The sequence below is a fragment of the Diadema setosum genome, chromosome 10 (genome assembly GCF_964275005.1).
Source record: "Diadema setosum chromosome 10, eeDiaSeto1, whole genome shotgun sequence".
Lineage (NCBI taxonomy): Eukaryota > Metazoa > Echinodermata > Echinoidea > Diadematoida > Diadematidae > Diadema > Diadema setosum.
Genome location: NC_092694.1, coordinates 31917346 through 31935894, shown reverse-complemented (window position 1 = coordinate 31935894; position 18549 = coordinate 31917346). Strand labels below are relative to the sequence as shown.

General features: G+C 37.6%; 1 protein-coding gene across 1 annotated transcript in view; it reads left to right on the top strand.

The window, feature by feature from the left end:
* LOC140233942 (hephaestin-like protein) overlaps positions 1–18549 on the top strand; it is a 53644-nt gene that overhangs the window by 14118 nt on the left and 20977 nt on the right. Inside the window, exons 4-10 of the mRNA XM_072314028.1 lie at positions 431–568; positions 1653–1819; positions 2522–2645; positions 8680–8851; positions 9748–10028; positions 15475–15686; positions 16127–16271. Coding sequence (XP_072170129.1) covers positions 431–568; positions 1653–1819; positions 2522–2645; positions 8680–8851; positions 9748–10028; positions 15475–15686; positions 16127–16271 — 1239 coding nt within the window. The remainder of the gene's footprint in view (positions 1–430; positions 569–1652; positions 1820–2521; positions 2646–8679; positions 8852–9747; positions 10029–15474; positions 15687–16126; positions 16272–18549) is intronic.

Sequence of the window (18549 nt, the reverse complement as noted above, 5' to 3'; positions counted from 1 at the left end):
CCATAATTACCACTGTGAAGGGATTATTAGATTAGCCTGAAGTCGGGCTTACTCATCTATTCTATTCATGACCATGTCAACGTAGCAGTTGGATGGGCAAGTGTTTTGAATTTCTAAGTCTGTATTGTAATATGAAAATATACCTGAAATGTATGCACATATTTGTTATGGGTGCCATTGTGATTAGCAATTTATGTTTTATTTATTTTTGTATTCCCCAATGAAAATACAGTCATCAAATTTAATATACCAAATAGAATAATGCATGATATCCAGTCTGCATGTACAGTAAAATGTTACTAACATGGAATATGATGGTCAATTTATCAGAATTTTAATCTAAGTGAATATGTAAGAGATATCATGTGGGGATTCACTTTAAAAAAGGCTCATTAAGCCTTGGTTCCATTGGTTTCTCTGTCCAACGTAGGCATTCTGAACGACCAGAACAAGAGGACCGATGTTGCCGAGGACTTCCTCCTAATGTTTACTGTCACCGACGAAAACCTCAGCTACTACATCGAGGAGAACATTGACAGGTTCACGACGTCGACCACGCTGGATCCAGGTATTAAAGATAATATAAAGTTTTGGTATTACCTCAAAAGTTTCCCTGAATTTCCTTGTCTTAGTTTGTGTTTCAGGTTAAAGTACCTTTCATATAACTATCACTGTGAGACTTACTCGCCCTAAAGTGCTCTCATGTCTTCGTAATCATGCAATAATGTTTCGTACCAGAGCCGCCGCCGTACGGCGGCGAGGTAGTACACGTATTGTACGAAACCATTATTGCATGATAACTGCGACCAGCAGCGTGCAGCCCCATACGCATACTGAGTAGCTAACTGCGACCAGCAGCCCCACACGCATAGCAAAATGGGGCTTCGCATTGTAGCTTACAGGATCATGACAGATTTAGTATCGCGGGTAAATATCAACTTAAAATCCAAAAATTTCTTCAATTTGAAGACTTACCAGTTAAGTTGAAGTATTAAAAACAGGCTTCGGGCAACGTTTGGTTCTGCCAGTAGTCCCTTTCTGTTGGAGTTGATGACTGAATGTGACTCGGTCGAGAGGACCTTGGGAGAGCTACACTGAATTGATGGCCTGCGCATGTGCACACAAACATCTTATCTGTTCATGGATTGAGATTTGTTTGCATGTGATGTGTGCGTATGCGCTGGCCGTAGTAATCAGTGTATGTAGCTCTCCCAAGGTCCTCTCGACAGAGTCACATTCAGTCATCGATTCGAACAGAAGCGAAGGGACTATTGGCAGAACCAAACGTTGCCCGAAGCCTGTTTTCAAGACTTCAATTTAATTGGTAAGTCTTCAAATTGAAGAATTTTTTTGGATTTTAAGTTGATATTTACCCGCGATACTAAATCTGTCATGATCCTGAATGCTACAATGCGAAGCCCCATCACGTTATGAATACTTAACCCACTGACAATGTCTGTGACATAATTAGGATATGTGCCATATCAGGCCTCCACAATCACTGGACAATCTTTTTTTTTTGTTTCTTTGGAGCATGATCAATTATTCACATGCACTGATTGATGTTGGTAGCACTGGAGTTGGAATAGTCAAAAACTTAAGAACTTGATATCTCTTCTTGTTTTTCCTTATATTTTTCTTCCAAAAAACAGAGGATGAAGACTTTCTCGAAAGTAACAGGATGGACAGCGTCAACGGCTACTTGTTTGGTAGTCTGCCAGGACTGGACGTCTGTCTGGGGGACACAGTAGCGTGGCACATCATGTGTATCGGCACGGAGATTGATGTGCACACCGTCAGTTTCCATGGAAACATTTTGGTGAGAAATACCATGAGGGATTGCGAGGGTAAAACTTTTTCTACCCTCGGCACCCTCTAGTTGTTGATATTTTCCGACCAGAATTGCAGAAGTTTATCAGAGAGAAAGAGAGAAAGAGGAAGAGTACCAAGAAATATTTGTTATGTTTTAGAGTTTTATGAAGCAGTCGCGACATTTTTCACATGAGAGTACAATTTCCAAATCTCATACATTTATATCTTAGTTGTAGAAGCCCCGCCCTTGTTCTTTTTTTTTTTTTTACTTGTGTGAAAATGTTGTACCATTCCAATAGTAGAGTGGATGCAAAATTTTGATGCAAACTAAAAGATTTTTACAAAATTGATTTTTTTTTTTTACAGAGGCAGAGCATCTTATTCATGATATCATAAATTTCAAGAATCAATTTAGGTAATCCCATTTTGCCAGAAACCACAGTAAACAAGTAATTTTTTTTTTCCAAAATGATTTTCTTTTCCATCCTGTTCTTTAGTACCTTATTCATGTCAGCAGGAGAAACTTGGACTATGCAGAGTGTTTCCCTTCCTCTTGTGTCAATTTTTTTTTTACACCTCAGATGAATGACTATGCAGTTAAACTTTCAAAATTTTCTCATAATATTATCATGAGACCATGTCATCTCAAGCTTGAAATGGAGAGCAAAAACCTCTTTCCAATATTCTGTTGGTCTTCCTCACTCTCAAGGAGTTGCGCAATCGTCGTGTGGACACTCTCAGCCTGACACCAGCTGTCATAGCCACAGGGAACATGGAAGCAATCAACCCAGGCACCTGGCTGGCCAAGTCACATGTTGTCACGCACAAACTCGGTGGGTTGCCCTTTCAAAGTCGTTTGTGTCATTTGTCCAGTGTTACTATGTTGGACAAGCCTTGGACAAGCTTTTAGCTTATCAAGAACAACCTCTGCTTAACCTGTTGAGGAGAGTCCCGAGTACTGTATACTCGGGCAAGTTTCAATGGGGAAATTCGTGTTGTAGCAAAATCAGCCCATTCCCATTGGGTTAAAACCCAGATGAGGGAATCTGCCCTGAATACACACAGGGAAATTACACCATCATACCAGTTGGTTAATTGAACTGGAAGGAGAAGAAGAAGAAGAAAGAGTGTGATCAGGAGCTGGAGGAGGAGAGTGGAGTTAAAAGCTGTGCATAGAATTTGTATGCATATGTTATATGGTGTGCGGAAACTGCCTATTGTGCTCTAGAGATATTATGTTGCATGTTGGCAGTTGCTTCTGTCTAGTGGTATGTCATATTGGCGAAGTTCCAACAGATAATTGTGCTTTGAATTTTCACCAAGCATTTGCATGCAGCTATTGTCTCTGTCTTTGGATCTTGGTATGTTTGCATTAGCTGCAAGACTGATTCCATGATTTTGAGGTAATTCCCACGGGCATCTTAGTTGTATTTCTTTGCCTTTTCCAGAAGTCTTTCTGTGCTGTACCAACAGCTGCTAACATTTAAAGGCATGAATCTGAAACCAGAAAGCTGTCACCATTGCACTGGATGAAAAAGTCACTAGTTAACGCTGTTTCCAGTTTGAAATATGTGGTCTGCATGGTCCTTACATGCTACCAGAATCTCTGATATTGTACAGATACGAAATTGTAAAAAAAATTAAAAAAAAATAATAATAAAATGATGGTACAGTGTAATGCCAAATTATTTGGTAACCATATAACAATGTTTAATGAAATTGCTTAAAATTGGTTAAATTATAAAGCAATACCATGCAGAGAATATATCAAATCAAACGAAGTTAAATTAAATCAAATCAAATCAGAATAAATCAGAATAATACAAATAGCATGCTTCAAAGATTAAAATCATCAAATTTACTATGCACAATATTTCCCATCCACAGAGAAAAATGTTCAAATAATAATATATCATTCCATGAATGGTTTCTATTGGCCAGATAAGTTGCTAATAGACCTCTTGATAGTGAAATTATGAGCAAAAAAAAACTTTTTGTGCTGGAGTGTTTTTTTTTTTTCATGCGTTTGAACATCATCAAAATTTAATTCTCAGGTGGTAAAGTTTGGAACTTCCAATAAAGTGACATGCCCACCACAATATTAAACCATTGATCTACAATGGTCCGTGGTTAAACAGTGCCTTTTTATGCCTCCGCCCAAAGGATGACGGAGGCATTATGTTTCGGGTTGTCTGTCCCTCCGTCCGTACGTCCGTATGTCCGTCCCCATTCGTTTACGCGATAACTTGAATAATATTGAGTGGAATTTTACCAAACTTGGTCCAACTATAAAGTATGATAAGGCAATTACGTGATGAGATTTTGGGTGAAAGCGGTTAGAGGTCAAAGGTCAAGGCCAAATCATGAAATTGTATCTGTTTACGCGATAACTCAAGACTGGATCGAGTAAATTTCACCAAACTTTGTCTAAGGATGACATATGATAGGGCAATTACTTGATTAGGTTTTGAGTGAAATAAGCCAGAGCTCGAAGGTCAAAGATCAAGGTCAAATCAAAAAATTTATCTGTTTATGCAATAACTCAAGACTGGATGAAGCAACTTTCACCGAACTTGGTCCAAGGATGACGTATGATGTGGCAATTAAGTAAGTAGTTTTTGAGTGAAATTGGCAAGAGGTCAAGATCAAATGCTATCAATTTTGCTATTTCCCTCATATCCATGCGATGCCGGAAGATATTTTCTTGAAACTTAGTGTAGACATGTACTACTGAATAAAGATTCTCCAGAGAGAGTTCCAGGTTGTGAGGTCAAAGGTCAAAAGGTCAAAGGTCAGTTGAAAATGTTAAAATATCACTTTTTTTCCATATCTCACAAATGGTTCAAGGTATCGCCATGGAACGTGGTACATATGCATGTACTGACTGGCAGGGGTTATCTAGGGAATCTAGGGGTCAGGGTGAAAGGTCAAGGTCCACCCCTCAAAATTTCACTATTTCCCTCATGTATATGCAATGCTTGCAGGATTTTTCTTGAAACTTGATAAATACATGTATTACCTAATGGAGATTCTCAGGGAAATTTCCTGCATGAAGGTCAAAGGTCAAAAGGTCAAAAGTAAAGGGTCAAAGGCCAGGCTAAAATGAAAAAAAAAATATATATCTTATACTATATAAATTACACTTTTTCTTCATACCTTGAAAATTACTCAATGCATAAGCTTATAAAAGGGTTGAAAGTCAAGTAAAAATCCTCAAATCCCTAAATACGGTACATGTACCGTACGGTACATGTCTGCACTCTTAGAGAATATAGCAAACCTATTTCAAGGAAGATGAACATTCAACACATTTTTAACAAACCTGTCATTGCAATATTTTGCCAGTTATGTGAAACTGTCATCACACATTGTGAAGACACTGTACTATGCACCTATTAGGGGAATCATGCATTATGGCGGAGGCATACCAGTCGCCATAGCGACATTTCTTATTAATTGACAGAGGCAGCGCTTTTCAAGGAGTTAGAATTGATGCATTGCCAACTCATAGTCATGATCATGGTCACATAGAACATTTTTTTTTTTCAAATATCCGAGGATACACTGAATATCATGTAATGATTTATCAGAGCCCATGTTAAAGGAGAACTCCGTATGATTTTCAAACTTCTGTGTTTGAACAACTATAAATTGGTTATTCTGGGTACAGAGTTTCAGAATCCATAGTGATGATGATAAGGAACGAGAACTTTAATTTTCAAAATTTATAACAAATCACAATGAACGAGGATGATGACATGGCAGCTGCATCATATAAATACTCAAATCTCCAAATACATGTACCTGCACCATTCAACACATTTGTGACAAACCTGTCATTTCAGTATTTTGCCAGTTATGTGAAACTGTCATCACACATTGTGAAGACATTGTACTATACACCTATTAGGAGAACCGTGCATTATGGCGGAGGCATACCAGTCGCCATAGCGACATTTCTAATTAATTGACTGAGGCAGCACTTTTCAAGGAGTTAGAATTGATGCATTAAAAAAAAATTGCCAACTCAGAGTCATGGTCATGGTCACATAGATTTTTTTTTCAAATATCTGAGGATACACTGAATATAATTGATCAGAGCCCATGTTAAAGGAGAACTCTGTATGATTTTCAGACTTCTATGTTTGAACAACTATAAATTGGTTATTCTGGGTACTGAATTTCAGAATCCATAGTGATTATAAGGGTAAGGAATGAGAACTTTTTCAAAATTTATAACAAATCACAATGAACGAGGATGATGACATAGCAGCTGCACCATAAGAATGCATGAGTGGGGTCTCAAGGAAGTGGAACAAAAGAAAAATCTACACAGTATTGAAACAGAATTGCATTAGGCGTTTTCACATCTACCCGATGTTTCGAAATAGTGTGCTATTTCCTGACTTGGGGAAAATAACCTGATCAAGAAATAGTGCGCTTTGATAATGTGAATACAAATTAGCGCGCTAATTGATTGAGAAAATTTCTCGAGTCCAACTTGGAAAATTTCCGAAATAGCAGGATAATTAATGCAGACTAGCGCGCTGTCTGATAATGTCCGGGTTGATGTGAATGGGAAATGAAATAGCGCGCTAATTTGCGATCGCGAAAAATATCTTGAGCTTGGATTTTTATCGGGCTGATGTGAAAACGCCTATTGCTACATTTCTGAAATATGTGAGCTTCATACTCATGCATTCTTATAGAAGCTGCAATGTCATCATCCTTGTTCAGTGTATTTATTTATTTCATTTTATTTATTCATTTATTTATTTAGTTAGTTATTTAGTTATTCATTCATTTATTTATTCATTATTACTATTATTATTATTTTTTTTTTTTTTGGGGGGGGGGGGGGGTTCCAGAGTAAGTTTTACTGCTCAAGGACCATAAAAACATTAATTCCACAAATCTAAACATTTAGCTGTCAGTTTATGTAGGCCTTGTACAGTACATGATGTGAAATTATGAAAATTGCCTTGAATTATTTTAGAAACTGAACATCAGAGAAAAAAAAAGACCACACCCCATAAAACAAAGTGTGAAGTGTGACAATGAATTTCACTCGTGCCACACAAACATCAACCTTCCCTGAGATTGTCAGTAGGGCGTATCCCTTCTTTTCTATTATTTTATCTCATTTTGTTTGGTTTGCTTTGTATTGTGTTTGTTTTGTTTGTTTGTGTGTGTGTGTGTGCTATGGAGCTTGAGATGCTGATAGGGGAATAAAAGAACTGCTATAATCTCTATGGTCTCCTAAAGATAACACATTATTGTTTACTTCGTTCCAAGATAATGCAAAGTACACATAGATACCAAGTGCCGTCATAAAGTCTCTTGAAATTTTGAGATAAAATGTTCTAATGGAGAATAAAACACTATTTCAGCTATTGCAGTGATCACATCTCATTTTTTCCCCAACTCACATACAGTCAATACTGTCTTGTTAGGTTATCCACAATTGGAGGAATGCTAATGTGTGGGCACAAACATTTGAAGAGTTTGTTCGCAAAAACCGATAAGTCCATTTTTGAAGTTATGGTCAAAAGAAGCAAAAATTTTCTTATTATTCTCTTTATTTTTCTTGACCTTTAATCGCAAATATCTCCATTTGGCAAATATGGACTTATCTGTTTTTGCAAACAAACTCTTCATTTACTCATTCATGTCGTATAGATAAATATGGCACACGAGTTGTACGTGCCTTGCCAGCACCATCACACATTAAAGGCTCAATGTATGAAACTGTCAAAGTTTTCTGAATCAAGATAACCATAAACAAATATCACCATGCTAGGAGACTGATACCCAAATAGTGATGACTACTGTATTATCTATCTTGGTAAAACACCCTAATCTCAATGAGAAATATATTATTGTCCCACCCTAATAACAAACATTAAGATTATGGGCCTGCAAATGTAAGCAAGAAGAACATATTTTGCAGTCTTGAATACAACTTTATAAATCTTTTATCATAGTCATTGTAAAACCTTTTTGATCTCCAGTAAAAGAGGAAGGGAAAATTCCCTTTTGATTTCTTGAATCCTACTGAAAGGAAGTTCTTTTGTTGTTTTAGCTATGTGAATGAGATTGAAGTGATTGGATGGTAGAACCCACTCTATCATGTCCACATTTTGCAAAGGCTAGTTTACAAGTTTGCTCTTCACCTTTTATTATAGTCAGATTAAACACTAGCTTGATGCAAGATTGCATTATGTGTTGTAAAATGGTTTAATTTACAATCAAGGAAATATCACTTTCTTGTTTCACGCTGTTATAGGCAAAAGATATTTTTCTTTTGTTGATGCATTAATAAAAACTAATATTTGCTTGCATTATCAGCATAATGTAAATAGTGTACAAATTCAATGCAGCAATAAAGGCTCCTGTTTGGCACGATTGCATCCAGTCTGTTTTGATGTGCATATACTTTGCATTGGCGGGTTATAGACCTCATCTCCAGATGGTCCACCATGACAAGGCACCCTTTGGCTTAATTGCTCTGACAAACTTTTGAAATTTGACATTGAACACGACCATGGAGTAAAGCAGAAAATGGCTTTCGACAAGCTTGTTTAACGTGGGCCTCTCCTTTCCAATAACACAATTATTTTGAACAATTAGTTTCATATGTTGAAGTAATGTTATTGTGTATATAATTATATTGTTGTGATTCATTGTACATTGTTTTCCTTCAACTTGTATTGACAATGAAAATGTGCAGTTGGTAATAAAATTTCATTTGATTTTTGAAATGAATTTGAATTGAATTTGAATTTGAAAAAGCAGAAACAAACAAAAACAAAACAAAACAAAAACAGTGTGACCATGATGAATTCCTCTTTCAATTGAACACTACAGCTGGAGCAGAAGTTTTGTACAGAGTGAATCAGGACTGCGGAGCAGGGTACACCCCTGAGCTGCTCTCTGGCCAAACGAGGGAGTACTTCATCGCCGCTGAACCGCAGGTTTGGAACTACGGCCCAACGGGAATGAACGGTCTGGATTACACTTCACTCACTGAGCCAGACAGGTGCAAATCTACGCCATCTGAACATATTTTCGACAGACATTTTCCAACAGTGATATCAGGCTGCTAGTAAATTGCACACTCTGAAAGACAGGGACCCCCATTCTACCAAACTGTCTCTTTTTAATGTAGCATTTTGTCAGTATACACTTTTAATCTCTATCGAGCAAGCCTTGGAGGAAAAGTTATTTGAAACCACCGGCTAATCTCCAATTGATAGATATAATTGCTGTATGTGATCTTTCAATTGAAAATTTTCAACTGTTATAAATGTATAGGGTGACATCCTAAATTTTTTTTTTTTTTTTTTTTGGGGGGGGGGGGAGTTACATTGTCATGTTATCATTTGACCGTGCCATATTGAGTGTAATTGTAGGTCCTATATGCTTAAAAAGTTGTCGTTTGCATCTTTGTTTAATGGTAACAAGAAAATATATGAAGAGTTTGTTTGCAAAAACCGATAAGTCCATTTTTGAAGATTTTGAAGTACGGCCTATGTCATAGAGTACAAAATAAAACCTTTTAAATGACATATTGGTCACTACATATAAAGGTATATTTTTGAAGTTATGGTCAAAAGAAGCAAAAATTTTCTTATTATTCTCCTTATTTTTCTTGACCTTTAATCGCAAATATCTCCATTTGGCAAATATGGACTTATCGGTTTTTGCAAACAAACTCTTCATATATTGTAATAAAGATTTGAATGAAGTAAGTATACCTCATTTAGTGAAATGTGTTTGTACGATTTTTGTAAATGCTAAATTATGGCGGTTCAACCACAAATGAATGACATGAGAATAGTAAACCTCACAGTGGATTGACAATAGATATGATTGCTGAGTGAGAACCACATTATTATGAACTCTGCCTTGCTTTCATCTTGTCTCTTTTCACAGTGCGTCATACAGTTTCTTCTCCGATGAATGTAACAGAATTCCTGGCTCGTACATAAAAGCCAGGTATGTCCAATACACCAACGAGCAGTTCACCCAGGTTGTTGGGCGCAGCTCCGCGGAAGAGTACCTGGGCATTCTGGGTCCGGTGATCCGGGCGGAGGTCGGCGACACCATCCGCGTCACCTTCAGGAACAATGGCAACTTCACCCACAGCATCCATCCAAAAGGCGTGCTCTACAACAAAACCAACGAGGGGATGAACTACGAAGACGGCACAGACGGTACGTTGTCCTGAACAAGTTTGGCCAGTTTTTATCACTGTACCATACTTACTGGTATGCTTACTTCTCTTTCTCTTTTTTTTTTGTTGCCAATGGGAAGACTTGCAAAACAGGGATAATGTGGTACTATAAGGCCTATCCAATGACAGCAAAGTTTACCCCCATGAAAGGCGGGAAAGTCTACATTGGGGGGATCTTCCAAGGAATATGTTGTGGTAGCACGTAAGGGTCCCCAAGCATGTTGGCTGGTAGGATATCTTGATGGACTGATGTAGAAAGGCATGTCACTTTCCTCCCCCCCCCCCCCAATCATGAGCACTACAGGGCACACTGTCATAGCTATAATTTAATCATCACTTTTGTTTTCATGAACAAACTTTGATCAAAACACTCGATCTGTTGATCTTAAACCTTCAGATGAAGTTGCAGGGGTGTCAGTATGAACATCAAGATCTGAATCTATAATATGCATTCTTTTTTCTGTCAAATTGGCCAGGATTTTCAGTCTGACTAAGGTACAGATGCATAAATTTGATACACTGACACATAGGCCATACCATATTTCAATTCATTATTGTTTTTCCCCATTTGCCCTTTGGTGAGGTCTTTAACGCTCAGTTTGTAACATAATTCAATTGTCTGATCCCTTTTTCCTGCATGGGTCTTGGCTTTGAATATGTATATCAGGAGCAACTTGAGCAGGCAAGCTTTCTAGTTGTTTTGCTCAATTTTCTATCATAAAACTATGCAGTGCTATCAATAATATTGCTAATCTTGTGTAGACAACTTTAGGAACACAAGTAAAGTAATGATTTTTAGTCAGTGAATATAAGAGGCTCACTGAAATACTTGATGGATTGATGAATTAATGAATGAATGAGAAGAAAAATGAAAAAAAAAAGAAGTAATTGTTACAATCTAGAAACTTTGTATTGTGGTATACAGTTGAACAGATTACAGTTGATCAATGTCATTAGATTAAAGCTGTGCTAAATCAGTGATTCCATAAACTGATGCTTCTACTGGACATTTATGGGTCTACAAAACCGATTTCTACAGGCTCTGACCGATCAAGAGCTAGCAAAGTTGGAGGTCATTCATTTGTCTGCAGCTATTAAAACCAGTTTTACCATCGCATTTTGACCCAAGTACACTTGCGTACATATCAAACTATATCAATATATCACCTTGTTCCCTGACCTGTCTCTACAAACTTTAACTGTGTTTGTAATTGTTGATTTGAGCCATTGTCAATTCTTCGATATACCAGTGTCCAAAGGTTACATTGCTTGTCTCTCTGAATTCCATGCATTGTGTTGAGAAAGAAATTATCTTGCCTGTTTGGTATAACATAAAGGGGAAGTGGAAAGGGGGGGGGGGTGTAGAAGTGATACGGTTAAATTCTAGGTGACTGAATTACCCCCATACAAAGTCTCTAGAATTGTTGAGTATCTGGCTTCCTTACAAGTAGTGGTATCCACTTTAACCTGTTGAGGACTTGCTGATAATGCTATAGCCCTAATTTCCCATAGACAGCTTCCCAAGCTTATTCGGGACTTAAGTCTTCAAAGGGAAATTAGCTTTTTGGCTTTGATTGAAACTGAGTAACTTAAGCTAGTAAAGACAAGTGTCTAGGAAAGACTGAATTCTCTTTATGCTTTCTAGCTTGTGCCATATTGATCTGAGAGATCTGCATATTGTTTAAATGAGACAGAAAGCAATCAACTCCCTCTTGCATTAACTGATGTGAAAAGAATTAAAAGACTCCAAGCAGCCAAGCCTCCTTATTTGTAAAGTCTGTTGAAGGCAACCTGAAAACTTAGAAATTTCTTCACATCTTAACCAGGAAATATATAAAAAGCCTCCTTAATTCTAGGAATTATCAGCTCTTTCTATGCCAAGGAGTCTCATGTGCACAATTTCACACACACCTATGGACATGTTAGTAACATGGTGCACAGAGGGTTGAACCCTATTAAGATACATGCAATATACAAGTATCTCCTCAAACTTGCTCACTGGAACTACTGCGATTTTTAATGTGTGAATATGAACAGTCTCCCAAATAGTAGCTTACAGAAAGTATACAATGTACCAGAAAAAAAAGAGAGAAAAAAACAAACAAACTGATAAATCTTTTATGTGCCCAGGAATGTAGCTTTACTTGCAACTCTTTCTTTTTCACCAGCATTTTCGCAAAACATCCAAGCTTGATATGACCTAGCTGTAAAGTTTATCAAGCGTAGTCAGGTGTCGCAATGTGCCTCAGTCCAAGAGGAAGGCTATGGGGATGCAATAGGGATTAGGACAATATGTAATATCTTGTTGCCTACCTGGCAGCAGGGTCCTCAGGCTTGCAGGCTCAAAATATCACAAACAAATAATGATTGAATCATAATGAAAGAGCTTTCAAAACTGTGTCAAATCATGTCATGAACAATAATTTGATTTTGTGATAAAGTTTCAGGTGACAAAACATTTGCTCCTGTGACTGGTCATATTTTCTCCAAGGACTTAGGGTTAGGGTTTTGGTAGGACTTAAGGTTTAGTTTAATATGAGGATTAGGATTAGATTAAGGGTTATGTTTGAGGGTAGAAATCATTACGGAATTCGGAGAAGGGCATTAGAATGGTTCACCGATTATCTAACAAATAGAAAACAATTTGTAAGTGTCCACGGTCATGACTCCCAACCAAAACTGATTTCTTGTGGTGTTCCACAGGGTTCCTTGTTAGGCCCACTTCTCTTTATTTTATACATTAACGACATCCAGAACTCTTCTAAGATTCTTTCCTTCGTTTATTTTGCAGATAATACAAATTTGTTTTTCTCTCATCAAAATCCTGATGCGCTAATAAATATCACAAATGAAGAACTTGTTTCTGTTCATTGTTGGATTTTTGCAAACAAATTATCCTTAAACATCGATAAAACTCAGTATATGTTGTTTAGTAATTTGCCACCTGTCGTACCTCTCCCTGTCAAGATAAACAACATTGATTTGTCACAGGTCAATAGTACAAAATTTTTGTGTCTTTATATTGATAGTGATTTATCTTGGAGAACCCATGTTAATTATGTAAGCAGAATTATTGCTAGAAATACCGGGGTTCTTATAACAAACTTAGCTATTACTTTCCATGTAATATTCTACAGAGCATATATTCAACTTTGATATCTCCCTATCTTAATTATGGGATTCTATCGTGGGGAAATGCTTCTAAAAACCTTATCGATTCGTTATTTCTTGTACAAAAACGCTCCGTTAGAATCGTTAACCACGCTGGATATTTGAAGGGGTCGATGCAATATAGTGCAAACCCGCACTTTTGTCAAAATTGAGTTACATGCATTTTCATAATTCTTATCCTTCACTCTAACCTCCGTGAAAATATCATGTTTGAATTCAACCAATAAGATGGTAAAAAAATGCATGCATTCATGTTTTATTAGTGTACAATGGACTTTCCAAAGATTCAACAGCGATTATCTAAAAATGACTATTGTATGGGTTAGCACTATATTGCTCCGACCCCTTCATTTATCCCACACGAACAAACTTTTTGTTGGTAACAAAATTTTGAAAATTCCCAAGTTATTCTGTTACAACGTTGGCCTGTTTATGTTTCAATTTTCAACTGGCCAATTACCAGATGTATTATCCCAAATGTTTACAAGAAATTATACAGTTGATGATTACCCAACTCGTCAACGTTACGCTTATCACCTTCCACGTAGCCGAACAATTTTCGCGAAAAAAACCATTATGTTCACTGGGCCCAAGTATTGGAACGAACTCCCTACGGAACTTAAAAGTTGTACCACTGTAATCTCATTCAAACGAAAATTGAAGCAATATCTTCTTAGCAGCTACATTGTACGGCATACATAGTGTAACTATAGTACTTGTTGCTCTTTATTTTACCTCTTGTCCATCCCATGTTAGTAGTCTGGCGGGATCCTAACCAGGAACACTATTTTTGATCAGTCTGGCTGTTTTGCTCTACAGGCACCTATTGTTCCACTCGATTATCGAAATTCTTGCACGTGACAGCTGTCGGTTACCATGGTCACATGGCCTGCATGGTTTTAGGACCCATGCTGGAATGTTACTCCTGAGCTCTATTGCCCTATTACACGGCATTGTTTACATTCACAACAAATCTCATTATTACCTCCGCCAAGGGAGGAGGTTATGTTTTTGTTACCGTTGGTTTGTGTGTTCGTTTGTTAGTTAGTTAGTTTGTCTGTGTGCAAAATAACTCAGAAAGTAGTTAATGGATTGGGATGAAACTTGCAGGAAAGGTTGAGAATGACACAAGTAACGAACGGTTAACTTTTAGTAGTGATCCGAGAATTTATGGGGAATTTATGAAGGATTTTTGATATTTGGGCAGGTAGGGTCAATGAACTTGGGAGTTCAGGCTGTGCGTATTGAGGTTTGCATGCGCGCACTAAAGTGCGTGCTCTAGTTTCTGCTAGAGCGAGGCGCGCTGTGCAGCTAAGGGTTTATGACATAACAAAGGCTTCTATATTGGGAAATCGGGCGACTTTCAGCACACAATGCTATAAGTACGTATGGGTGGAAATCACTGATATCTCTATGGAAGAACAAGATCAGTCTGTGGTGAAAATGATTTACATGCTTGGCAGAGGTCTGCGCTCTCAGAGTGCTTCTCTAGTTATTCCAACTTCTACTTATGTAATTATGCCATATTGTTACGTCATTTTCTATACTTCATATCCCTTGAATCTCTGCAATCCAAGTTGTTGTTCTACCAATGTCCTTACTTGTAGTAGGTTATAATCCTGCAACATGTGACCTTTACGTATTTTATTTAGTAACACTTATTTAATTGTTTTTTGTTTGTTTGTTATAATCGTTTCCCCCAGTTATAGTTGGTCTTAAAAACATCTGCATTTTAAACTTCCCCTAATCGTGATTTATCACGGGACCTGTGGCTGTACAAGCTAATGCTTTTACGCTGGCCCCATCATATTTTTTCGCATCATGACCACTGTTCAATTCGCATGTATACAGACCTTGTGTTCATAACAAATCAAACTTTTGTACATTCCGATGAAGTCTCATCTAATTTATGTTTTGTATAATTTTCGTATTTATATACTTTATTATGATATATGTGAGAAATATAAAAATAAATTGAAATGAAATGAAATGAAAATTATATATGTTTGGCTTAGCTTGCAAATATTTCATGGGAGCAATTGTCGCAGGGGCAAATGTCATGGAATGCACATTTCATGATAGCATCCTTCTGCCTGGTAGGAGATGGTTTCTTCATTGACAATTAGTTTCCAGACATCTGTGCAAATCAGCAAAAAAAAAAAAGAAAAGAAAAGAAAAGAAAAAGGCATTCCAGCATCAGGGAATCAGGAAAAAAGAACAGGTAAGGGTTAACAAATTCTTTTCTTTGTCGGCAGCTGCCTCTCGGGAGGACGGTGCGGTAGCTCCCGGAGAAACATACGTCTACGAGTGGAGCGTACCTCCCTCGTTTGGCCCCACGGACCTTGACGATGAGTGTCTCGTCTGGACCTACTCGTCAGCCTTCGACGAAGTGCGGGACCTCTACTCGGGCCTGGTTGGTCCTCTCCTGATCTGCAAGGAAGGAACTCTGAACGATGCAGGCCAGAGGGTAAGAGAAAAGAAAGTGTATGTTTTTAATCTCTTAGTTGAAAAATGAGCAAAGAAAATGGGATTCCATCGGGATTTGTACCTGAGACCACCATATTAGTAGTCCGGTGCTCTACGGACTGAGCTATACAAAGCCCTAGTGCAGTTTTCGTCCTAGAAACCCTTAATTCTCGATGCTTGTGTGGTCTGAAACTAATCTCATCAGAATCCCACATACTTTTAATGCGATGTTTGTGTAGTTTGGTCAATGCTGATAAAGGTGGTAGAGATATATATTGCCAGAGCTGTATGTGATGAATTTTATAACTGGTATCGGAGATGCCATACGGAGAACATACAGAATATTCCATCCAAAAGGGTTTGAAATACTCTTAAAGCACATTTAATGCTCTTATGATTTAGATACTGAAGATGTTTAGCTGATATTACATTGGATTTCAGACTGACGTTGCCCAGGAGTTCATCCTCCTCTTCATGATCTTCGATGAAAATCTCAGCTGGTACATTGATGAAAACATCGCCACCTATACTTCCTGTCTTAATGATACTGAAGATGGAGACTTTATGAGCTCTAATTTGTTGACAGGTGCAGTCTCTTTCCATCTCTCTGTGATTGTCTGAATGAATGATTGAATGAATGAATGAATCAATCAATCAATCAGTGAATGAATGGATGAATGAATGAATGAATGAATGAATGAATGAATGAATGAATGAATGAATGAATGAATGAATGAATGAATAAGTGAATGAATGAGTGAGTAAATGAATGAATGAATGAATGAATGAATGAATGAATGAATGAATGACTGAGTGAGTGAATGAATGAGTGAAACTAATACTAATATCCTTTGTTTGAATTAAAAAGCAGAATAACACCATCTATAAAAAAAAAAATAAAGTAAGTTCATCATAAAGATAGAGAAAAGGAATCTTTTCAATAATACTGCTCTTGTTGCATCAAAAGAAATATTTTTGAAGATATTATGGAAGTTATAACATATTTCTTAATTATTTTCTTTTTTCTCAACAGCTTCACTCTGAAATATCTCAAGTTGATAAAAATAGATATGAGATAAAGGTAGATGTGTAAGTCTTTTTTTTTTCAAAATCTTGTCAAAGGTTTGATATCTTGAGTGCTTCATGTGTAGAAACAATCTGCCCCCCCCCCCCCCCCCACGGAAGAAAGCAGTAACTGCATAGCTGCTGAGCTGAAATAAATGCGATTTTGTGTTTTTTGCAGATTCTTTAAAAACACAGAAACATTCAAAAATAATTTTGTGGTATGATTATGCACCATACCCAGTTGTCTAACAATACCTAGGAAACAATGATGTTTCCGTTATTTTTTAAACGTTATTTAGGAAAATGCAGTTACTGCGGTGGCTCACCCTTGATTCTGGGTAGTTTCCCCACGGAAAAAAGCAGTAACTGCAGACGGCCAGGAGTCTGCTGTTTTCCCCATGGAAAAAAGCAGTAACTGCACATGTCACATGACCATAGGAGGAGAATTGTTACCACCACCAGGTTATAAAGTTCTTCTACTTTCTGGTTAGTCTAGATCTATAAGATCTAGGACCTATCGCTAGACCTAGACTAGGTCTTGTAGATTGAATGGCATTCTGTGTAAAAATAAGGTAGACACCTATGTACCCTAATTGAACTTTGGAGTGCCCGGCCTGGCCCCTGACACATGACCCTGGACTAGACAATAAAGTCAAGTCTCTTCGTCTTAGATCCTAGTCGAACTCTGACGTTACACTTAAGCTAGACTACAGATATATGCCCAATGTTAGTGCTAGACCTAGATCTATTACGTTAGATTAGGCCTACTGACATTTTGTCTAACACTAAACAGTTAACAATAGATTAGAATCTAGATCTACTCTGTCTGTAACTTTAGTAGGGTGTCTGTAGCATTTTTGCAACTTTTGAAATTCTATAAATGGTGGATTATAAACTATTTCATATGAAAGAAAAATATGTCATTAGCATATATTTCAAATTTTATGGCAAAATAATTATTCTATCTCGAGAAATTCAACTTTCAAATCACTGCAATATTACAACTTTTTTTTGACGAGCACGCACGAAATTGTGTCCAAATCATGTTTGCAAACAAGACCGGTAAGTAGCATTCGCGTGCAGGTCGCCAGCGACCGGTTAATGAGCGTACAGCGGATTGCTAAAACGCGTAACCAGCGCAGAAGCCACTCCCCCTCGTGTCGTCATAATACATGTTGTGCATACGTATAAAGCGCTCAGCGTTGTGAATGAATACGTAGCGCATGCATTCCGGCCCAGCCAACGCATCGGCGGACGAGCTACCGCTAGCGAGCGTGCATTTGAGTATTTTGTACTACCTACACACTGTACTCACACGCTATATGCGCTACATTACGTACGTGTGTACACACTTTCACAGCTGGCTACTGAATGCGACGACTACATAACACGTCGATGCTGTCGAGATCTATGGCAGTTCATGTGAAAATGTTATATGGCTATTTAGCCATGACTGCCACTTTACCACCATTCGTGGCTGAAGAGTATAGCTTCCAAAATCGTCGTTTGCCCTTTTTTGTCGATTGGAAGTTCAGTCGTAAAAATCGGTATTTGTACCTACCTTCCACCGCGGTACCGCTTCACAATTGACTTGCCTGATATGGTGCGTTGTGTAGCCTAGGCCTATCTGTTGTGCTGCATAAGATCGCGAGAAAGACTAACTCGTGCATCGTTAGTGCACTTTTCTATTGAAGTATTAAAAAAAATAAATAAATATGACTCTACATGGTCATTCGTTTGGATTGCTAACTCATACACTGTAGGCCTGTTATGATCATTATCAATCCAGTAATAGTACA